This window comes from Galleria mellonella, unplaced genomic scaffold, assembly GCF_026898425.1.
Source record: "Galleria mellonella isolate WM207_F2 unplaced genomic scaffold, CSIRO_AGI_GalMel_v1 utg329, whole genome shotgun sequence".
NCBI classification, from domain to species: domain Eukaryota; kingdom Metazoa; phylum Arthropoda; class Insecta; order Lepidoptera; family Pyralidae; genus Galleria; species Galleria mellonella.
Window position 1 is genome coordinate 797,760 of NW_026442078.1, and position 26,496 is coordinate 824,255.

The 26,496-nt window shown below is 30.2% G+C and overlaps 1 protein-coding gene across 1 annotated transcript in view; it reads right to left on the reverse strand.

Moving 5' to 3' along the window:
• Positions 1-2,278: 2,278 nt before the first annotated feature.
• LOC113514211 (uncharacterized) overlaps positions 2,279-26,496 on the reverse strand; it is a 138,150-nt gene continuing 113,932 nt past the window's right edge. The window contains exon 5 of the mRNA XM_031909356.2: positions 2,279-5,978. Coding sequence (XP_031765216.2) covers positions 5,080-5,970 — 891 coding nt within the window. The 5' untranslated portion in view covers positions 5,971-5,978 and the 3' untranslated portion in view covers positions 2,279-5,079. The remainder of the gene's footprint in view (positions 5,979-26,496) is intronic.

Sequence of the window (26,496 nt, forward strand, 5' to 3'; positions counted from 1 at the left end):
GAACTGAAGTAGGTAAGGAAATATAGAGGTAAATAAAGGTAATTGAACCATTCCATCTTCATTAAAAAAAAGTTGTTTTTGTTCATTGAAACAAAGATTTCGTTATTCCTTGTTCTTAGGTAAAACTTAAGAACAAGGGGAGAAACATACTTAATTGATAATGTCTGTCAAAAATATTAGAGTTCGCAAAATCAAGGTTCACATATCTAATTAAAATCTTAAACTTTATCTCAAAACAAAAAATTCAATTTTTATTTAATGGACCAGTAATTCCTAAAAAGAGTAAGAATTTGCGTGCAGTTAATGCAGTATTTGTTATTGATTTTTATTTCGACTTTTCATTGGTGCTGCCTCTGTTAAGCAATCGAAGAACTAAAATTACTATTACAAATTAATTACATATTTAACATTATATCGGGAATGGAGTTGTTTATCGCCAAAAAGTGCATTAACCCGTTGCGCGATTAAGAAACTATCGTGCTACCTAATAATACTACTTTATTTTTTATTTTTAGCAATCGTTTTGTAAACTCTTCACGTGTGCAGCATTTGCTCGTTGCTGTTATAGAGAAGGTCAAAGCAATTAGTATAATATGTTCAAAGAAACCTCATCATGTGATTGCGATAATCCTCTATCTGTTTTACACATGTTGTCAATAAAAATAAATAAATATTGAAATTACGGTCTTAATTATAATTATTATGATGGCTCCGCATATTATATTGTATTTTCGCTTTTCGAAACGTTAATGTATTAATAGTATAGAAAAGGTTTCTGAGGAAGGGTTTATATTTCTTTTTACTTTTATGCACGTTGGTTTTAATTAATATTTCAAATTTTAAAGGATATTTATTCTTATACATGAATCTGTATTTAATTTCTTTAAAGAATTCTAATTTAAAAGAATATTTGCTAATTCTTTAACATTAGGGATTAAGGTACGCTTCAGGAATGCTCCTCGAATCGTTTGATGCTTTTTAGCAACTACGCGTGAACTTCACGAGTCAATGTAGCCCACAAGGCAGTTCCAACACAGTTTTTTTTTTAATGGATTATAATGGAATGGTAACCCCATCGGAATACACTGGCGGAGCACCAGTGAGAGGTATTAGGTGAGGATGAAAAGGCAGGTCAGTTAGCCCATCGTGACGAATTCTTCTACAATTGTATCGTTGTGTTTGTAAATAGTCTTGCTTATTTCCTATATTGTATAATGCAAATAAAGTATACTTATTCATTCATTCATTTAACTACTTACGATGGTTTCCAGGGGGAACCGCGTGGAGATCGACCTATATTGATAGCAATGGGGACTAACCTCCCCATTACTAACAATCCCTTCTCCCTTACAGAACACTATTGGCAGTGCTTACTATTGCGTTTCTCATACCGTGGATTGAAACAGAAATTGAGACAGGTTCATCAGCTAACCTTTCCAGCAGGTCGTTAACATGTTTGCTATTTCAAGTTTCATCTATCTTCATACGTAGAGATACTTGTCTAATAATTAGGTATTAATTTTTTTATGGAGGATTTAACATGAATAATAATTTCGGTAGAACTTTAGTCTTTTTCTTTATTTTCTTGTGGTGAAAATGGAATGGCAATCCAGACTGCGTTATCGGTATAGGCTGTTGTGAAAGGTAATAGTAGCTTGTTGATAATGAACTCTGGTCAGTTGGCCCATTATGACCAATTTCCCAAGAATTAATTACGATGATTTTCAGTTACGAATTGTTATTAAGTACTATTTAATAGTTTATCAATAGTTTTATACACGAAACTTATAAATTAGAATACAGTTCATAAATTAAAAAAAAAAAATACACTGCGATATATTAAGAGCGCGTCTCGGATGAAACTTTAGTACATATTAACTTTTCCTATGTCACGACAACCCGAAAGCCGAAATTGTGGGAAAGGAAGGTATGAATCCTGTGGGGCACTTTAACGAAAAACTGATGAAATGTTTTTATTTAGATAGTAAACTTGTATTCTGATACTAAAACAGAACCCCGTGGAGGTCAAATTGAATTTGGCTTGAGGGTATATTGTTAATAATGAGACCACTAGTTCTCATTGTTCTTGATCCCCTTTTGTCTCGTTCTTATATAAACTAGATATGATAAATGTACTTATATAAGATGCTGGTAGATACAGGTGCTATAGGCGGATCCATAATTATTTTGTGAAAAAAATATGGCGGCAATAAATATTCAGCGGCATCACTACATTGAAACAAATGAATAAAACAAAAATTTGAAGATAATTCTAATTTATTTTGTTGCAGTAAATTATTTTTCCACATAATTATTGGTTTGATAACTTAAAACAGTAACACATTTCACTGTTAGTATGTACGAGTATATAAATCAATATTATTCTGATAAAGCATTCATTGATAATACAGTACCTATATATTTAATCCTTGTATTTTAAAAATATATAACTAATTATCAAAACGTACAAGACATACGCAAATATGTACCAATTATGTACTTATGCATAAATACATTTTCAGCATAGCCTTGGCTATAGTCAAATTATAATTTGGTCTACCTAAAATTTTATTGGTACTTTTATTATATTCTCCAAAGTCCGAGGAATGTGATTTGTCTAAACCAATAGATAAATTAAATATCCAAATTATCTTTATCAAAAATAAGTAGTTATTTATTGTTACACAGAACCATTAATTACATAAAGTCAAAGTTTGTATAAACTTATAAATAATTATGATCCGATGATTACAAACTTGAATATGTGTAAAGATCTATTATTATTTGCCTTTTTATTCAATTAAATACAGAATTATTATTATTATTCTTTAGACCTTTTCTCAGTACTTATCTGCGTACAGTCCATTATTTAACTTATCAGAGCACATACACCTACATTCATAATTTTCTTTTACACAGTCCATACACCTTTCTATGCCCAATTTTTTTCCTTATTCCATTTTTAAAACTTATCATTTAGTAACTTGATATATTTCATAATATATCCATACCAAATTAATCTCATCTTAAAAGTTATACTATTTTAAGCTTCACCGTAAGTACACATTTTTTAATTCCTTTCTTTATTCAATTTCTTTATTCTGCATGCTCGCTCACTTCAACACATAATTTTTCTTCCTAACTGTTATTCAACATTCTTATTCTTCTAGACTTTAGAAATGGGAACCTATCATGTCTTTGATGCTGTTCATGTCTACTGACAGGTGATTTACATTACATTCCCACAGGTGGGTCGCAGCTAGTTTGCTTGCCTTTTAAGTAATTTAGGAATAATTGCATTCATTATTGCCAATGATTCATCGTATTTTAAACAGTCACATTAACAATTCTTAATTATACTAAGTAATTTATTATTAAGTCTATATGGTAGATGCAAAATTAAATTACTTATATATTATTTTAGAAGCATAATGTATATTTTTAAAGTTTAGTATCATTAGTTAATAAAATATAGTGGAGACCTCTATCCTGCTGTGTATTTTTTGTTTATGCTATACAAGTTGTTCTGAATTTGAAATTTTATTTTTGATTTAATTGTATCACGGTTAGTGTAACTATCTAACCAAGCAACTGTTTCTTATCTATGAGTCTAACTTAATATGTTAGACCTAAATAGTCTATTAGATTAAATAAAAATCCGGTACAAATTGAATTTAGGTAAGTACATTATGTAACTACCTATTTACATGAATATATTATTACCTACCTATCTAATCGTGTTTACAATTCTTAACTTTAACAATTAAAATTTAACATTAATTAAAAATCAAGGACGGAGTGTTCATATTTTTACAAATTTGTACCTATATTAAGAACATTAATAAGTTAAATTACTAAAATAAATATAAATAATTTAATATATTAACTAGTGATAACTAGCTAGTAGGTATTGACTGAAAATACACTTCGTAAAAAACACGACAAATAATTAACTTGATTATACCTATTTATAAGTAGATTACTTAGCTAATATTATTAAAAAATATAATATCTAATAAAAATAGACGAGTATTAGATAATCACATTATTTTGCAACCAAACAAAATTAATAGTTGCTTTGCATAGTGTAATTTTTTTTTATTATTATTTAAAAATATTCATTGTTAAGGAAATTGTGTAAAATATTTATTAAAAATACATTTATATATTTTTATTCAGTTTTTCATTTTCAGAAATGCCTAGTAAAAACTTGGAAAAATCTAATGTTCGAATAATTAAAAATCTAATGTTAGAATAATTGTTACATTTATTTGCTGTCGAAAATATTTAACACCTTTGATGTCTTGGTGCTTCTATTTTTTTTATGAAATACATCTTAATTGATATAAATTTACGCTTCTATTTTAATATTGCTTTAAAAATATAGTATATCATTTCCTTATATTTTTCATGAAATTTTAACAAATTATAATTTAAAATGCTAATGAAATGTCATGATTATAATAATTTTAAGTATTAATAATATACTGGACAATACAATTTTATAATAATACATTCAAAATAAGTCTGATAATCATAACATTAACAAAACTATGTTTTCAACAATAGAGTGAAATTTAAATTTTGTCTTTGGAGTCGATTCTGGGGCGCCATTTCTTTAAACCTATCTGTAAAATAAAAAATTTAAACACGTTTTCAAATAAAATCATTGCAATTTTAGTTTATAATGACCTATAAAACAGTAATTTTGCGATATTATCAAATTAAAATATAACATGAAGTTAGTAGATAGTTCAGAAAAACGGTATTCCAGAATCGACCCCATTGCCATTCCTAGTTGTAGGTATAAAAAAACCCAATGAATACGATGTTTAAAAATGATTAAAAATTATTGATCGTTGATGTTTGAATAAAATTATTATTCTAACAGCAATTATGCAAATATTGAAAATCGTCGCTTTAAATTGAAGTATGTATTTTGTGTTCAATTTTTAGGCCAATTGAATGTATTCTACCAAAAAGATATATTCTGAATCTGCAAAGTTCTTAATTACCACAGCTCGATACGAGCCACTCATTAATTTCGTAATCGATATTTTATCGTTATCGTTGAGCAAGTTAAGGGTAGAAATTCTGAAGGGCATCCGAGTATATTGAGTTGTACGTGTCTCTTAAAACGTATACGCTATCATTAGGTTTGCCATTGAAAACATAGGGACCTTTTAGGTTGGTAACCTTCGAGTTGGTTGGAGCAGGTTTAGGTTTTGGCTTCGAATACGAGGGTGTATTATATCCTGGGCGAGGTCCTGTGGGAATCATGGGCTGTGGTCTACCATAACCGAAGTCAACAGGGGGCAACTGGGGCATTTGAGGGACTTGCGGATAACCAGCACCACCGTTCCATTGGTAGACGCCAGTGGGTTTTCCATTCGACACAAAATCTATGGGCAGATTAATGAATGGATCTGCCACCTGAGGAACACCTGGTGGAATCATAGGCCCCATAGGCGGTCCGATACTGGGAGGCTGAGACACGTAACCTAAACCAGGCACGAACATATACGGCGTGGGAGGCAGTCTGATATAGAATATCGGAGAATTATCGTACTGCAAGGAGTTTATGTTGTCATTCTGAAAGCTTTCTCCATTGCCGTTTTTCTTCTTATTTTGCTGTCGGCGTCTCGAAGGTATCGTTCGTGACAGCTCCTCCTCATCAAAATGGTCGTCGTTTACCGCAAAAGTGACATCATCATCATCATCTTCATTATAATCTAAGCCAGATGAAAGGAATGAGGGGAAATACCCGAATAGGTTAAGGGCTTTATTTTTTCTGTTACTTGGTGCTGGGGATGACGTTGTGCTATCTTCTTTGTATTTTTCTTCCAATTTACTTTGACGGTTGTTTGTCTCTTCTGGCGATATGTCAGCCTCTCGTGACCTTCTAGAGCCGGGTGCACTCTGGACGTGGCATACAAGCACCAGTAGCATAAAAACGACTGTTAAATCCATTGTGGTATCTGGAATGAAAGAAAAGAACTATTACAGAACTATTTCTACATATTAGATGAATTAAAAATAGAATTTGTTTTTGATGGAGTAAATGCCACAGATGCCATAAAATGAGCTTTATCTATTCTTGTAAGCTAAGGTTATTTTAAAACAATATTTTATATTGAGCATTTAAAAAAACTATTTTAAAGACTCTATTATAGAACGAAAAGATTAATGCCAATTGAGACATTGTTTAATCTTCACATCATTGAATTATAGTGTTTATCACACAATCCGTTGTAAGAAAGTTGAAATTTCATCCACGACCGTTCTGCTGCTCTTAATTGAATAAAAATCTTGCTCACACGAAAAATGTGTGAACATTCACATGGTTGCATAGTATGAAATATATGCTAGCACCTCTACTAAAGACGATATTACAATAGAGTTACTATAATTTTGGCAGTCTTTTTTTATATAACAAACACATAAATATACCCTTTAATCATTAAATATTTGAGTTTGAAGGAATACTAAGTTACAACATTGATAGTGGATTAGTAAGCATAACCTATAATTCTGATTAAATTATGTACATCTATCCACGTATACATACATACATATCTGTCACGCCTATCTACGTGTTAAATATATAAAAATATTTATGTCTATACTAGCTTTAACCCACGATATCGTTTGCGTGAACAGAATATGTTGGTTGATTAGAATATATAGTACCCCATAGTATGTGAATACCATATAACCATAATGATTGATTGAGTCGTTAAGACTCCAAAATGTAACAAACAAATAATAAAAAAAAAAACATTCACTTTTACATTTGTATTATTAAAAATAATAAGGATTCCTAAGTAACAAAGAATTGGAAATAAAAAAATATTTTATAATAGTTACAATAATTTTTTTCGACATTATTGGGTATTAGTCAAACATTTACTGTCTTGTTATACATAGGTATAATATGTATAGATGGCTACTAGCGTTTAAAAACAAATTTGTGTAGGCGTACCTGGATAATGTGAAATAAACGCAATATTACATCTTACAATGTGACGAAGAATGAATTATTGGATGACGTACGGGCGTGTAATACTATAAATCATCATTCACCTGCCACTAACAGAAGCGTTAAAAATGTATTATGCAGTTGAAAACGATTAGAGTAATTATTCAAAGGAGACCTACACTGTTATTATCTTTCTTTTTGTTGCATATCTGGAAATAACACATAATAGAGCAAGTTTAAATAAAAATACTGACAGTTTAGTCAGACAACCTTTGTTTGTGGTCTAGACTCTTTAAAAGTGAAGATTCGTTACTTGGTTCATGGTTGGGAGGGCAGGTAAAGTTGGTACCTACAACTCTTCGAACATGGCCAAAGTACAGTTGACAGCAGAGTGTGCCACTAACAACACGCACTCCAAATATTATAAATATTAACATATTAATCCAATTTAGGTATTTATTTTGTAAACCTATATATGTACGCTTGAAGTATAAATGTAGATATTATGTTTATTGATTTTTGGTACTAACTTTATTTTACTAGTCCGTGTCACTGAATATATATTTACTCTGAGTCTACGTTAAGATAATAAGGAGTTTCATCGGTACCTACCTTTAGGGGATAAATTTTAGAAATTCTATCATATTGTAAGAATATACTACATTATTTAACATCCTTTGAAGAGAATGTACTATTCGAAATTGAACCTTATCACTAAAGAAACACGGGTCAAAAACGACAAAAATTTTGGGTCTGCCATACGTACTAATAGGGCACGTTTAGCTGTTAATATGGGAAACTCAAAATTCTTTCTCTAAAATAAATAAAAAAATATTTCATAGCATTGGTAGTCTTAGTTTTACATACCACTTACGTTTATGTTTTCATCATGTATAACGAAGTACGTCAAATATTTTATTTCTAACTTAGAAAGGGATAATAAATTAGAATTTATTAAACTATCTATTGCATATGCAATTTATAGAAGCTTTACTATCATTTTAATCGCACCATAATCAAATCTTTCACACTTGCTCACCGGCTGCCAGGGAACTATAATTATTCACCTTTCATTACCCTGATGCGATTAAGCGCAAAGTATAAATCTGTTGATGTATTCATAAAGGATTTATGTGAAGTTTGTAGTAACACGCACATAAATGTACTGTATAGATGTACCTACCTAATTCCCAGCAAAAGGAGTTACTGTTTCCGCCAAGACGCACAGCACAGTAAGAATAATGTTTACCTATTTATTTAAGTAGATTTACATATCTATATACCTATAGCGTCTGTGTTTATAGTTGAAAAATAACAATTAATTACAAATTATTTACTTATGATAATATTTATTTATATTTTATTATACAATGATAACCCTAATAGAATAAACGAATGCGTGCAACCATACAAAGGTAATTAGATATGTGTAGAACATACATTCTCAAAGAGAGCGATATTGCCCCACAATGGGTGCTGGAGTGTCCAATAGTTGGCAATGATATGTTTTAATATTTATTTATTTTATATATAAGCTTTAATTAATTATTATTTTATAATTTTATTTAATCTTTCATCAATGTTGATGTGTTAAAAGCTGTTCTCTCCACTTTCCAATAGTTTAATAGTTAAATAAATACATACGAGTATGTGACAAATTTGTCCGACATTTTAATTTATCACTTAACTTGTAAATCTGCATGTAGATGAGAATTATATCAAGATCAAATTGACACCTTCATTTCCTTGATACTGAATAAATTAAACGTTAAATTATGTATTTCATTTGGTCTAGTAATTTGAGTTCTTCGATACATATATACGTACATTGATAAATAAAAATTAAAGAGATATCTTTTCTAAAGTCGAAATAGGCTAAATAAGTTTCTATTATAATTAGAAATTTAAGTAAATTTTGATATGTTGTTTTTTAATATTTATGTTTAAAACTAAAATTTCAGTTCAATTAAATTATTGTTCTATGGAATAAAATAAATTTATGTCAGAACTAACGGTTTCCTGCCACGTTTCCCGCGTGAATAAAAAAGTATAATAAATCTAATTTTAGGTCTATTCATACATGTCATAATTTATATAGACGTGACTAGTTATGCACTGAGTCACAAGGTGTCTATCGAGTAAACAGGATGGGTAAAAAAAGTATCGATCTGGTTACAAAGGTCTGGAACCCGACAAGGTCGGTCCTCAACCTCACCGTGGTTCATTATAACCAGCTATCTATTTCTTCGGATAAGCGTAAATTGAAAGCCTTAAGAAAGATATAATAATTAACCTTAATTACAAGCGTACATATCTTAATTGGCACAACTAGAAAAACCAATCAGTTGCAAAAAACAAAACAACTTACAGTTATATTATACACTTGTTAAAAGTAGGTATTGATTCAATTATAAATTTGTAACGCATCATATTTTAATATATAGAAGAGACATCGTAAGACTTTTGAAGAGTTTTGAATTAATATTCTCGTCGAATAATCACTGTTAAATTCTCTTTCACATTTGTAGTAAATAGATGTTTTGTCCTTTTACGTAATACACAACATCAGAATATAAACAAAAGTAAAAATTAGGTATTAAATGTATTTTTAACGATAAGGTGATGTTGGTAATGACAATCATATAATAATATAGTGGCTTCAAGTTAGTTTGAGACCTCGCCGGTAGTGTATTTTGTAAGCGTGGATTTTAGAAGTACAAAAATCAATGAAAAAGCTCACTTTTAAATGGCGTAAAATAAAACATACACTAGTATTTAAATTAGACCTTCAGGAATATAATTGTGGAAACCGAATCTAATTTCGTGTAATAGTTTTTGCATGATATCGGAACAGAGAAACAGACAGACAGAAAAATCTAAAAAATATTGTTTTGGCTTTAATTGCTTTCATTATTCCTCACATAATTTTTTCTAATATCTCCCGTGTACACATACCGTCAATTTACATTTTTATTATATTGATATGATTGATGAAGATTATAAGAAAAACGAATTGAAAATCTTCTCGATTCGAAATCAATTAAAATCGACTTTAATATACCATAAAATGTGACATTATAGCGGCCCGGACATACGAGTAGATTCATTTATATGTAAACGAATGAATGATTATTGGCTTACACATTATTTGTTACTATAGGGGAATAAAGCAAGCGATCTCATCTCTGATCATTATACTTTTGTAGGGCTTCATCTTATATGTACGAAAGTGTATTTTCCATTTTTTATCTATATATTATATATTAGTATTTCGGTCTAAAATTATATTATCCAAAATAAATAAATATGTTGTCTGGAGTTACAAAGTTAACTGACCTCATTGAAGTAATTCTTCCATTTCATAACAATATGTGTTATTATTTTCCGTTATTATATCACTAGAGCAGAAACTTTTTGGTGAGTAAATTGGCTTCTCAATTTGTGAGGTGTCATTTTAGTTTATATGTATTTATAGTATGACTAATTTTATACTTCATTACCAACAAATGCATTGCACCATTGAATTTATAAATTCATCAATATTCTGATATTTAATATACTTAGTCACGTTATTTATTAATTAAATCGACCCAAAATGTTTTATTACTTAAATGTACATTGGTTATGGAAAGTATTATAAACTGTATAATCGCTTTTATCGTTTGATCTATTATTTGAACAAAAGCGTCCCCTACTGGCTGTGTGGTCTCGGCATAGTGTGGGTCATAGCTTCCTTTTCCTTGGCTATCGTAAGAGGCCAGAAAGAAAGGGAGAAGGATGGGCAGTAGCGTCCTTCTTCAAACATCTCTAAAGCCTAACTGTGGTTGCCGATCCACCTGCCAAGTGTGGCATCTACTGGCAAAACTCTCAAGGAGGAGGCTTATGTTCAGCAGTGTAAGTTAAAGTCTGATATGGTGATGATGATGAAGCGTCCCCTATAGATAATTACAAATAATGGACCCCACCTGAATTCGAACTCATCTAAAGTACTTTATAAATAAATATGTAAATAAAGTATATATTAATTCAATTAGTACTTTCTTTTGAAATAATAATAGCTCTGGAGATTTATTGAATCGTCGTAACGCTAAAACAAATGAATACTCATACATTTTTTATTTTAAATGAAAGCTAGAAACATTAAAATTCAATTTAAGATTAACAATGTGGGAAAAGGAAAGTGATAAAATTATTAGGTAGTACGCAATATTTCATGTTAAACTGCTAGTGTACTTTTTTTTACTAACTAGAAATCGTAACTAGTGAGAGCAAATATGAGTTGTATCTTGTTCTATTCGTCGAAATAATTGTAGGCCGACTCCTTTTTTGCATCTTAGACAAAACTATAATTTTAACATCGTCATGGTGACTATGCTTTCTACATTCTATTCGATTCTATATTTTATTGATTTTTATTGAACTACATTAATGTGAAAACATTGGAGGAATATTATGTATCCTGATACCAATGAATAGTAATTTAATTGCATTAAAAATGTCTAATGAATATCATCATTTCAGGCATTATTTGTCCACTGTTAAACATAGGCCTCCCTTATAGACTGCCATAAGGAACGGTTCTGAGCCACCTGCATCTACTGACTCCCTGGAATGCATTTAAGGTCGTCACTTCATCTAGGTAGGGGGGAGGCGTCGTTGCGTTTGCTCGTTCGGAGTCGCAACTCAAAAACCTTTCTTCTTCTTCGGTCGTCGATTCTTTGAGCTATGTGAATGAATATACTTTAGGAAAATCAAAATTATAAGCAAAAATATAAATTAGTATTAGTCATTAGAGGTAATTCAATAATTTACGGCACTTTGAACAGCCGGTTTTATTTTTGTAAGTATCTAGACTCTAGACTCTTAAAACCTTCCCAGAACCTAACTGCGGTTGCCAACCTGCCTGCCAAGCATAACAACTACAAACAAAACAGCCTAATAGGGGCAGGCCAATGTACAGCAGTGGACAATTAATAGCTAATATCATAAATAATAGCCCCATTGCTAGCAATATATCCTAACAGGTCAATCTCCGTGCGGTTTCCCTTGGAAACCAACATGATTTATTTTTGTAGAATTCTTTACTCTGGGCCAACTGATTTTTTTGCCTGCTTTTTCATCCTCGCTTTTCATCTTCCACTAGTGCCCCGCCAGTGTACATCGATAGCGCAGGCGAGGACATTATTTCATTTCCCCCTACAAAATAAAACAGTAAAGTAAAATCCCTTAAAGAAATTTGATATGACATCTCAATAATTAAATTAAAACTGATTAACATATTATTCTAATTATTTGCAAAGTCTCGATGATATTTAGTGACAAAAGATATCAGATTCGTACTTTCTTTTTTAATGTTTCATTAAATTATCCCACGTTATATTCAGGTGTCGATGAAAATTGATATACTGCAATCATCAGAATTAGACATCATTATATATTATAGTCTTATCATTAGAATGCTGTCTGGCATCTAATGTTATGACTGTAGGTGCTTATTATAAGGAACGTATGCTTAAACAGCAATAAAATTACGTTACATGGTTACTCTTGTTAAATCAGGTAACGTTATTCGATTAAGTTACGTGATATTATTTTTGGACTGAGTTTTTTTTTAAACGAATGGGTTGCTGTACATGTATTCATAATTAATGTCAAAATAATTGTTAATTTATTAGAAATATATAATAGGCATAATCAACATAGAATTGGCCACCCCTTCTTTTCCGTGGGCGTCGTAAGAGGCGACTAAGGGAGCCCGAGGAGGAGGCAGCAGTATCCCTTTTAAAAGATCTCTAAAGCCTAACTGCGGTTGCCAACTGCCTGTTAAGCGTGGCAAATACTGTCTTAATTAAGATTATATTTGTGGAAATTTGTTAATTATGTTTGGATGTTCGTAACTTTACATTACGTTGAAATGTCACACTGAACTAGATTAACACAGTATATTTTTATATTAATATTATAAAAAATGATAAATGACAAAATTTTATTTACCATTTTGTTTTAGCTACGTATGTTTGTGTTTATAAGAATCTATAAAGTATACGTCTAACCGGTATCCAAATGTAATCTTGAAAAATATATTTTACTTTTAATATAAAAACCATTGTTTTTGGCTGAAATATTAAATGTAGATATATGGTGTCGCGGATTTTTTGTAAAGTTAAAAGTAATAAATATTTTTGCTATAGATTTTATTATTTTATTTCAACCCATTCAGGCAGCGTAAGCTATATTATAATAGAATTTAGGCTGACTTCAATTACTTTATTGTGAAAAAATATATGAACGAAAATAAAAAGTAGCCTTTATCACTATGGGGCAATATACGAGACAATATACTCGTACTTTGTTAAAAGTGAAAAAAATTTCAAAATCGGATCAATAGTACCGGAGATTACTCCGAACATCCGAACTCACAAATTTACCTCTTTATAATATTATATAAATATAAAACAAACTATCAAATCAAATCAAATCATATGTATTCGCTTGCTATATGGTACAATAAGAAGTTACATATACAGGTACATAACATGCAGCACGTCGCAGAGGTATGCAAATGTTAAACTGTATTTAGTATAATAATATAAGTATAATATAATAAACAGATAGTATATGTAAGTATAGTTGTAATAACTCGAGAAAGCCTAAAGCGATTGCACAAAGGAAATTATAGCAGATTTTTAGCTAGACGTACTAATATGATGTATTATAACTAAGATTTAATTCTACTCACATGAATACTTTAGGCGATATGACTATAAATGGTTAGTAAAAAATAATAATCCAGTAATATTAACAAATGAGAATTATTCTAATGCATGGTATAATAATGCATAACGTACAATTTCCTCCACTGATTATGAAGTATTATAACTGTAATTAACTATAACTATAAACCAGAAACACAGTTCAACATCGCTTGGACACAATTTGATAGTTGTATTTACAACACGCTGGCGGCATGTTCTTACACTAGTTCCAAAAGTAGGGGTTTCTCAATTCATCTATATTTCTTTACGATTATGGTATTATGTGATTACGACAGATTCTTAATTGATTTTGTCTATATGCGACGGTTACCACGTCTCATTAGATGGGCAATCAGCATTTCCGCCATTTCAAATTGCATAAAAATATTTATACAATCGTTATAGCACTGATACATATAATATACTGGCTTTTTGCCCGTTTCTTCGTACACGTGGATAGAAAAAAATCAATTAAATATGCTACACAGACAGAGATAAGAATAAATGTTAAAAAAAAATTGTTTTACTTCTATTGCTCTTATCAAAACCCCTCATATAAATTTTTAAATATCTCTCATGTACAGACATTGTCCAGTTACAATTTTAATATATTAGTGAGATAACATACTTTAATTACAGTTTATCTTCGTGTTTTCTCGATTTTGTAAGAACTGAAGTGGCCCTTTTTCCTGTGGAACAAAATCTACTTATAGACACGATACTGCGATGTACTCTTACTTCTTCTTCTTCCTGCCCTTTTCCCATATCTATTTGTGGTCGGGGTAATATGTTTTCTTTTATTCATCTCAATTTGCAGTCATATCATTAGTCTCACCCTTTCAGATCATACATTCTTCCATAGTCCATCCATCTCTTTTTGGATCTTCCTCTGCATTTATAATCATCGACATTTATACATAATACCTTTCTTACCACATTCTCTTCTTTCCATATCATGACAAATGACTACTTTTCATATCTTTACTAATATTATAAATATCAAAATGAATTTGTTACCTTACATTGCCTTACCCAATCACCATATACGAGTACTATATGGGATAGAGAATGATATAGGTTACTATTTATTCTAGTCAGTAAACACATTCCGGTCACGCGAACGAAGTCGCGGGTTAAAGTTAGTATTAAAATATTTTGGATGTGTCTGTGAAATATCTTATAAATCATTGGTGTGTTTTGTCACGTATTAAAGTCTGATATTTTTACAAAACAAAATATATCTCTTTAAAGAATCTCTTTGTGTAAAAAAATGAAAGTGCAAATTCATCTTACTAAGATTTATCGCGAACGGCCTTGGTAGTGTCACTACATTACCAAGTTTAACAAACAACCACGTCGTCCAACGGTTGCGGGTTCAATTCCCTTTATATTTATGAGTACGGCTTTGTATTTATAAAAAACAAAAGTCAAAAATTATTTATATTATTATCTAGTTGTGTAGTATCTATGACATAAGCTTTTTGTATACTCCTATGGTGTCAAACAAGCATACACCCCGTCTGATTCTAAACAGGGTCACTATAGTCTTTGAATGCCTACAACATTAGGAATGTCACGCGTTCATTGCCGACACTTTAAAAACTTTATTACGCCCTTTTTGAAAAACCTCATGTTGTATTATGTAGAGTAAACCTTATTCCACAATCTGTGCGTTCGCAGGAGAAAGCTCTTCTGAAACCGCACTGTGTTGAGCATTTTGATTCTAAAGTGTGAGGATGGATTCCCTACTAATAGTGAGCAGTACGATGATAAAAATCTGTACTTAATTATTGTTAGAACTAGATGGCGCTGATCAGCGCCATTCATTATTTTATTTATTTAAAAATTTTATGCAATACTGCAAACTGTTTCTTTATCTGTCACTTATAACTTCTACTTTTTTAGTTAATCAATAAAAAAATATCTACAAAAACAACAAGCCAGTTATTAAGACAAAAAAATATGTTTTTCTCTTACTAGATATCGTCAAGTTAACTATTTTAGGTGCACTATATAAAAATTGACATCTGACAAGGTAATAAACGGTTGTAATTGAATAAAACAGCTAGTAGGGATCAACGACACAGTGATTGGAGATACAGATAATAAGCGGTAGGTAGTTAGTATACATTTAATGAACTACTATAGTAATCAGATCGGATTTGCAGTAAGTGCTCGTAGTTATACTATTAGAACATGCTAAGCCTCTTACGCCCACTATTTTGGAGATCATTAGTGGTTTAGTTACGGGCACTGCAAAAAAGTCAATTGGCAAAGATTAATAATATCTAGATAGAGTATTTCTGTACAAACACTTTGTAAAGAATATTTTAAATATTTTATTATTTTTAAAGTTAAAATTAATAAAAACATTTTTTTACTTTTTTGCGTAAAAAGTTAAAAAAAATTATCTTTACTTTTATACGCAAAAATATTCTTTACATGTATACCAAAAACTACAGAGATTTGTCCGGAATGCCATGTATTCTGCTTACTTCAATATATATATATATATATTTCTACACTCGTTCTTCCAATACAATATTATTTTTATAAATTTTATTTTACACAAGAATTATATCATCTACAATATATTTATAAGAATTTAATATTTTTGTCTGTGACTTATGGTTTTCTGAGAGTACCTACTTACACATACACGAAAGTAATTTACAGTTGTGATCGGTCAAAAATTACAAGTTAGCTTCAACTGGTTATACCTATTTAATAGGTATGCTATGGGAAAAGGTCATTAAAATAACATAATATAAAACAGTATCATAATTATTATTGGTTCGAACTAGTTAGTGACCGGTAAGTATGTGGAAAATTGATGTCTTGAGGATGCCCCGTAAATGGCCATAAAAACTTAAGTGCTTAGATAATATTATTTTATATATTTATTATAATAACATTTTACTCCGCAAAAAAAGGCCGGCATCATCAATCATGACTAAATTAAAATCAGACCAATGCCTTGAAATATTAAGATATTGCATAAAGCAACAAAAAAACATAAACTCGAGAAAATATAGATGAATTAAGATGTTTATTATTATGGAAATGGTTTTTAAAACTTCTTTATCTCTTTCTAATTCTGACTGTTACGATTAACGTCCGTGTCTTTTTTGCGGAACAAATCTTACCTCATTAACAGACTTCAAAAAGGTTCTCAATTCGACTGTAATTTTTTTATATTTGTTACCTCATAACTTCGTTAGTTATAAACTTATTTGGATTTTTTAAGAGATTTATCTTAAGATTAGTTCTATAGAAATTTTATCAAAATCGTCTAAGTAATTTAGTTTTAAAATCATAACAACTGATTTTGCTACAAATAAAGTAATATTTTTTATGCAACACAATCTCATGTAAGCGTATAATTTCTCAAAATTCTCACGTAACTGAAGATAAAGGTTTGAGTAACGAGTAGTATAACTATTTTCTGCTATTTTTTGATTATTTTTATATATTATTATTTAAACCGACAAACGTCGATTTGTACTCTATTGTCCAATTGCCGGGTTCATATTTTCTTTTCGGGATAAACTAATCTATCTCTAAACTTGGAGTTGTTTATATGTTTTACTCTTAAACAACGGGAATTTTTTTTTTTATATATTAACATTTGTTACCATTGAAATTTATTGTGACACTACAATTAATTTTTTTTCTAAACAATAATTACATTAAACTCGCTGTAACTTTCACCATCACTTGTTTGCTGAAAATTTATTTCTTATTTCTTTACCTTGTTAACCACTATATTAACAAACTGCTTCATCTATAATAACACAGTATAAATAAATTCAATAATACCCATTTAATGAAATTTATTTCGAATTCCTCTATTTTTTAACGTTGACTTCACATCGTTATTTATAAATAAAACATTGATAGATATAATAAATTTTTTAAAACCGACAATCAAATAAGAACTTTATAAAACAAATATTTGTTTCTGAGGTTATCCAAAGCAAATTACCAATTATTAACATGCCTACTAACTTTATGGCACTATAATTCGATGATTTAAATGATCTGTTATTGATTTATATACCTTACTATATAGTTGGTGAAGTCATAGTTCAATGATGATTGTATCAATTTATTTGATTACAAAACAGATATGTTCTCGTACTTAAATTTTATTGCATATTAAAATATTATAAGTGCTACTCCTTCCGCAATTTCCCATATAGGTACAGATATTTTTTATAAATGTTTATGTTTGTGTTTTTGATTGTTTTTTTTTTTTCAAAAATTTATTTAAATCATAGTATATTTACGTGATACCTCACTTCAATTTATGATATATTATTATTATAACAGATACTTAATAAAAATATTTCAATTCTTTTATTTTTTAAACTTTGATTTCTATTCGCTTCATAATAAGATCATAATATGAGAACTAATTCTGAATCATTACTGTCGATATCATCTAAAATTAATAAATAATAAATTTAGGAATACCATATACAGATACATAAAGTTTATTTATCTGTCATTACGCCAAGTTTCTTGCAGGGTAGGCAGAGATAATCGACATCCACATACCTTTATCTGTATATATATCTTTTGCTTCGTACACTTTTATAAATAAAAAATAAAATAATAATTTATAATCTTACCAATATTGAATAAAATAGTTATCGATCAGTGCTGAAGAAAATTACGTGTAAGTCAATTATTATAATTTTATGTATATTATAACAATGAAATGTTGAAAATATTATTCAGTCACTCTTAATGCTAAACGAATTTGTTACAAACAAGTAGATAGACTACAATTCCAATTGTTACAAAGACACTGCAAAAAGATAGGGTTTACAACTAGTTATTTATAATTTTATCGTTTGTGAACATCAAAATAATGTGTTGTTATTGTTTTGTTGTTGTCAGCCATGTAAATACATGGCTGCGTTTCGGTTTGAAAAGTAGGATACAGTAATGAAATTACAGGGCACAGAGGTATAACACCTTAGTCCTTAGAAAAGGCAACGTCCAAAGTGCAACGTGCAAAGTATTGTCATATCTTTAATGACCGATTACCATTTTCCGTCCGTGGGCCGTCAGCTTGTTTCCTATTCTGAATTTCATAAAAAATATCAAGCAATTGGAAACTGTACTTTTTATCTCGTTACTATTCTTAATTATATTATACCGAGCATTCTTTTGAGCGTGTTGTCACGCTACAAAATTTGATGCTAATACAAAAATTTACCGCTATAATCATCTAATTAACTAATCATGATTAGTATTGACGGTATTTTGCATATGTCACAATCATTTGTCACATTAATTAATACGTTAATTTTTTTGTGGTCGATGGAAAAACTACCTATCGCATATGTAATTGACTCGTGGACATATGCATGACAAAAAATATATAGCCGTGTGATTAATTCGTAACGGATGGGTGGACAGTTCATTGTAATATTATTTAAATGGCTTCTAAAGTAGTGTATGCAAAATCAGGGCTGACAAACTGTTTGTTAAATATTTTGCGTAAAATTCTACATTTTTTATATAACATTTCCGTATTTGTTTTTTTTTTATGCAAATTGGAATGACATATACGCTGACATACCCACCTGAGAGAAAGTTTTAACTATCACCTACCGATATGAACAATACCATAGATGACACAGTGATGACATATGACAGACATAGTGATGGTCATCGTAACTCTCATGGGTTACCATTTTTGAGGACAAAGATATTATACCTTCGTACACAGTAATTTCATTGCCATTCGTCCTTCAAATCGGCCATGCGAGCACAGTTTATAGCGACAGAAAATTAAGTGGGTCAGAGGTACCCATGAAGACGACTATGTATGAATTATCTGTCTTTGCTATCTGACATTCTTATACTCGCCAAAGAATACTAAAAGATGAAATAAGAATGTAATAATAGTATAGTATAAAAGACTGTCTCAAAATAAAACAAATTTGCTGATCAGACTTTACGGCAATGAAATCTCTAAACACTAGAGGTGACGTTTAGTAAACTGTATTATATGGATTTTAGATAGTAAAAATACTATATGAATACTAAAATGAAATAAATGAATTTCTGCAATTATTACTGTTATATAATTACAAACCAGAGAGAATAAAAAAAAATATGTCATAGACATAAATTGGAAGCCCCGCAAGAAATACATATTACTCTTAGATAGTAGCTTAATATTACATGGAACATCAATTTATATGCATTATACGTTTCAAAAACATTAAACTAGGTAACTTAAATACATTTTTTCTGTTTGTAAAAAGCCCGTCATTTAATAATAATAATAATTTAAATATATACATAATGCTGTTATAGATTTTAAATATTCAATTAAACATAAAGTAGCGGAAATACAAATAATAAAATGAATATCGTAAAATGACAAGATTTTGGCAGAATAATAGGATATTTAGTTATAAAAATTAGATTAGCATTGTCCAATATACCAAGATTAATTGAGCTAATTCTATTGAAATAAAAAATTTATATAAAACTAAATCAAAAGATTTTTCATATTCTATAGAATGATATTTTTAGCTCAATCATTATGGGCGAAATTGTACTTTATTGTCAGTAATCAATGGGCATTCTAATTTATTTTATTCCAAGAGTACCTATTAAAATCAAGCGCGGCGTTTACTTTCTAATATGAACTGTAAATTCTGAACGACAGGGCGGGATTCTGTCATGAATGTAAAAGTGAAATCAACTCTTTATTAGTTCTTGATAATCGTTATTAATATCCATAGAGGGTTTGCCCCTGGCACGTTACATAAATATAACTGAGTATGGAAATACGATCCCGCGCTTGGTTACTGAATTGACTATTATTTAAATGAGGAATTCAATGATCGCTACCGATTAAACACGCAGGCGCCGCCCGTTTTCTGTGTTACGTTTTCAGTGGTCGTCAACATATTAGACTTGTATCAATCCAATTAGAAACAAATCTTTCTTTATATCTTTATTATTGATTGGCGGATAAAGCCATAGAATGGTGAGTTAATTTTGTACTTTGTTGTTACCTAGGTATATTAAATAAATAAAAGGTGTATAATAAAAAAAATGAATGCTTAAACACAATTTCACTGCATATATGTAAATTGCATCTGTTATCTTTTGTAGTAGACAGAAATAAAAAGAATGCCTAATGCAGCAATTCAAATAAATCTATTTCGCCTTTTCTATAACTAACATATACTTATGACGTTTAAACATTCATAAAAACAACCATTAAAACTGAAATTTATTGCTCTTTGATATAACATGTAATATTGTAGTTACAAGCATTGTAACGTCAAAACTTGTAATTTAACTTTACATATTTATATTATATATTTATTTTATATACATCCGATCGTAAGTTCAAATTAATACCTATATAAAAAACTATAAAGTGCATACCACATTGAACTTGCTCAAGTATTGTGCTATAATTTTTTGCTGAAATTATACCCGTTCTTGAATTTCTACATTCCATAAAAGAGAGTATGAAGGTGCATTTATATATTATAATATGAGTAATAGGTGCCGACTGTTTTATCAAGATTACGGTGATAAAATGGCTAGAACACAAATCTATGCGGCTAAGATAAGCAATTAAGGCACATACGACACAGGTTATCAAAGATAAGAAGCACGTAGTTACCCAAGAGTTAGAAAGCTTGCATCTCGCACACGCTCTTTACAGTATTTATCACAAATTTCATCAATTTACCAACGTCAGTGAAAATCAGTGACAAATGTTGCTTGTTATAATGAATCTAAGGATATCAGATGGTATTTTCATGTTAGTTGCAGTGCCGGTATACAAAAAAGGCATTACACTTGGTCATAATGACTACCCCTGATAGCATTATACAGACGGCCGACCAATTTGCATGTGGCAATAAAAATGTTCAGCACCTCTGCATCTAAAGTAAAGACCAATAAACTACACTGACGTCCTTACACGGGAAGCTTAGCACATAGAAAATAGCAAAAATATTATCACCACACCACGCTTTATATATCGAACGTCCAGTGTAGCATGCAAATAAACTGGCTGATATTTTAATTTACAGCAGCGCCCCCTGTCCGCGACATTACATACATCGAGATTGTATATTGCATGGTTATTAGGTTTTATAAAAAGGCCTCTGTATGCAAATGATGCATTGATAGTTTCAGAACGCGTATAAACAATAAGTAGGAATGGTATTCGTACTAAGCTGTCGATAGGTAAGAGATAATTACATAAAATAATATTCGTACTAACATTATACTTATTTTATATAATAATGTATGACTTTATGTTGTGTTTTGAGATGTAGTCTCATCTCAAACAAAGTTATGTGATATATTTTTATTCATCCAGCTATGTTTGAAATTTTATGTAGGTATGTGTAAAAGGTAATATACACCTCTAAGTAGGTATTTGGTAGGTAGGTATCTAGGGGTTTATAATTAAATTAAATTACGAAAATTTCGAACTAAATTTCGTATTTTCGTTTATACCAAAATCGGCCCTGTAAATGAAGCTTTAGATTTTGTGCTACCATAAAAGACCAAAGGAACAATATTTTAATTTTTTTTATTTATTATATTTATTTCTTTTATCGTCTGGTCTTTATGTAGTTATTTTTTTAATGGATGAAAATAAAATGGTATCCCCGCCTGCGCTATCAGTATATACTGGCGGAGCACCAGTGAGGGACGATAGGCAGTTTTATACACTTTAGATCCATGTTGTGCGGGGGGGGGGGATTGTTAGTAATGCAAAGAACCAGTCTCATTGCTAGCAATGTACTCAGTCAGGTCGACCTCCACGTGATCCTCTCTGGAAACCATCGTGCTGAATTCTAAGTGTATTCATCACGATGGACTAACTGATCTGCATTTTCATCCTCATCTATCATCCCTCACTGGTGCTCAGCCAGTGTATACCGTTAGCGCAGGCGAGGTTACCATTCCATTATCATCTATAAAAAAGATCCATGTAGTTCTACATGGTCAGCGTATCTGCGAATAATGTGGGCTAATGTCGGACTATAACGCTGAAGCTTAGTATTATATTATCTGTGGCTGAAGGCACAACTTTAACTTTTACGAGTATTGATCTGACCTATTTAGCTTTTATGATTATACCTAGCTACTTAATGTATGCCTAGATTACCTAAGGAATTTCATATTATAAGATCCGTAGATATTTCTTGAATGTCTCGGCCAATGTATCTAAGTATACATTCGTTTTTATATAAATCTATTTCTTTATTCCTTATCTGGTCTCAATTATCTTATCTTTTTTATTACCTTTTTATTATTTATTATTTTTATTATATTATTACCTTATCTCAATTGGTCTCATGTAATTTTTTCTTGCAATTTTGGTTTTGTTTAATATCTTTATTAATATAATAAATCTAAAAATGACTTTGTTTGTTACCTTATAGCGCACTAAGGGCTTCAATCACTGTAAAATTTGATATACTATATGGCATGGAGAAGGATATAGCCTACTTATTATTCCAATCAGTAAATATATCCTGATTACGCAGACGAAATCGCCGGTATGAGCTAGTAATATATAGTATACAGCAGTAAACCTTGTAACCTAAAATACTACTCCATTGTCAATTTATAAGACGCCATTAATTAGAAATCTAGTTAGTGTCCCAGAAATAATTGTAGAAATTCATATATCTGAATAGATTTAGCGTGCCGTTTAGCATGTAAAAGGCTTTCTAAAACCATCAGAGATAAAACAGTTCGCTTGTAATTGAACAAAGTGCGAATGGGTGCAGACATTTCTCTAGACTGTACGACGGGGAGTTTTCTCTATATTATTGATGTGGACACATAAACGTTACAGTAATATAGTGTCGCGTGCCTTGCTTTAGGCATCACGGTTCTTTACTCGGTGCAAATGTAGACAGTTATTAATATTCTTATTACCTATTTCAACGGAGACAAACAAGCTACTACGGTTGGCCATTACGAAAATTACAAATTTAAATTAAAATCGCAATTTCAGCATATTGGACTGACTTATAAGAAAATTAAAAATTCAAACTGTATAATCATCATCATTATATCAGCCTTTAACTGTCTATTGCTGAACATAAGCTTCTCCCTTTTTGCCAGTAGTTGCCTTGCTAGGCAGGCGGATTGGTAACCTCAGTTAGGCTTTAGAGAGGTTTTAAGAGGGACGCTGCTGCTCATCCCTCGCCCTTCCTTAGTCGCCTCTAACGACACCCACGGAAAAGGAAGGGGTGGCCTGTTCTATGCCGGGACCACACGGCCAGTTGTCGTTGTATGATTTACTTTTATTATTTATTTATTATTATTGATAAAAAGTTATGAATGCAATCTTTCTAGAAATATGTTTTTTTTTATGCAACTTAGAATGGCGAAAAGCTGACGGCCCAGCTGATGGAAAGTGGTAGCCGTGGCCTATAGATATAAGCAGTACCATGGACATAACAGAGTATACTGTTTTGCTCATGATACCCCCCCCATGCGTTATCATTCTTGAGGACTCAGGTGTAATATTCCTCTGTCAGGGTACAGAGGAATAAAAAATAAATGTTCGTGAAAACTTGTGTTTTCTATATTAATTTATTAGATTAAAATAATAAATAATCTGTATAAATACAATTTATGTGTTTTTACGAAAATACAGGTATCTTGATATAAAACGCTACAGCTAGTTTGCTCATCTATTCTATAAGTTTCTCATTAAATGTACAATGAAAATAACAAAGTTTATTGATCTCATAACAATAACTATTAAATTAATAAAATATTTCCAAGGACATTTTTATTTTCCATTGCATTATTAAAATTTCAATATTGCCTCTAGTTTATAAAAAGCTGACACAAAAGAAATATACAAAAACTAATAATGCCTATACGAATGTATTTAATAAATTACATTTTATGGATACATATCTTAAAATAAAGCCAATTCGTATGGAAATTGCAAAGGTGCGTATATTATACTTTATAAAAAAGTAAACTTATACGTTGAATAAACATACAAGAGAAATAAAAATTAAAAAGTCGAAAGCGCATAAATAAGCCTGGTTCCGTACCTATGTTTTAAAGTTTTTATTGTGACCATCCATATCTGTAAAAGGTAATTACTGTTGCATTTATAAGAAGTTATACCGAAGGTACCGATTAGTATTTAGCAACTACTGGAAAAACTACCACTACTTTTCTTTGTCTGTAATTCGGGTATTTAAAATGATATGAAAGTAGACGCGACGATGTATTTAGCCAAAGGCATAAGTGCACTACAGTAGCAGTTCCACTTTTAATGACATAGAACGGTCGTTCGATTTGATCTTACAACTCTAATTGTTATTTACGACAAATATTGTACATATTTATCGTTTGAATTGAGCTTTACAATGGAAAAAGCGGGTCGCTATGACCACTAACCGGCAACTATAAATGAGAAACTTTGTTTATATTTCTTGCTGTGTGTCTAATTGATTGAATATTAGTATATCTATTGCTATTGAAGCCAGAAATAAACTGATTTCAGGTCGAGTAATATTGAACAGATTAGGTGCTTGATTGATATTTTTAAAAATGTTGTCAGAAAACTTACTATACTTTTCTATAAATTGCGAGGAAAAAATTAATTAATTTAAGAAAAAAAAGTATAATAATAATTAAAGCGACATAATAGTTTGTCTAATTAGGCTATTAGACAATATATTTTACAATTGTCCACCGATTTCTTTTATTGTAGCACTGGAAATTACTTGCGTGTGATTTCGTAGAGGACCGAATAGTGCCAATAAATACGTATTATTTTTGTTTAAAAATAAAAAATGAGGGATTATGATATTTACTTTATTAACTAATTTATAAAAAAAGACTTTCTTTAAATTCATTATATTCTGATTTGAATATCAACTACATTATTATAAAAAAGTGACGTAATATCAACTATTTAAAAAATAAATTCAAAGATTAATATAAATAATTGTAAATGTTATTAAGGCGTCATACGTATATATACTTAGTAAAAATAATATACAAATTTTATTACCACTTTTAGTTTGAATTAAAACGTTAAACAAATTAAATAATCACCCCATTTTAACTCAAAGACAGTTTTTGTCCCGTTACAAATATCTTTAACTCCTAAATCAACTTGAAAGCCCATTATGTCAACGATAAAATCTTTACATTGCGCACTAAACAGGCTACTTTGTAACCGCGTGTCTAGTAGGAGACGTAATAAGTACTAATTATCGAAGCATCTGTAGTGCTCCTATCACCCTGTTCAAGATGGATAACACTATGGATAATAGCCTTAACATAGTGTTGCCAGAACAAAATATTTTTATAACTAACCTTTTATTTTCTAGAACAAAATGTTTAATATTAAAAAGTCGAAAAATTTCATAGTATTTTTTAATGTAGCAACATCAATATTATTTATAATTAAAAATTGTGTTCCAAAAAAGGTTCTACTATATTGTGACAAAACCAGTTTTTTTTAATTTTACTTAAAAAAAACTTTTTGAGTCGGTTGAAAATAATATTGAATTGATAAATTTAAATTTTTCCCCTCGACTTAAAATTTCTCGTATTATATATAGATGATTTTGTACGTAGATGTCTGAACGTTTGTCGTTCAATCATGCTGAAATTGGTAAACATATTTGGATAAAATTTAGTGAGTGCTTCAGTCTACATAGGAACCATAGTGCTAGGTCAACGTATGGGTATATGATATTCAAA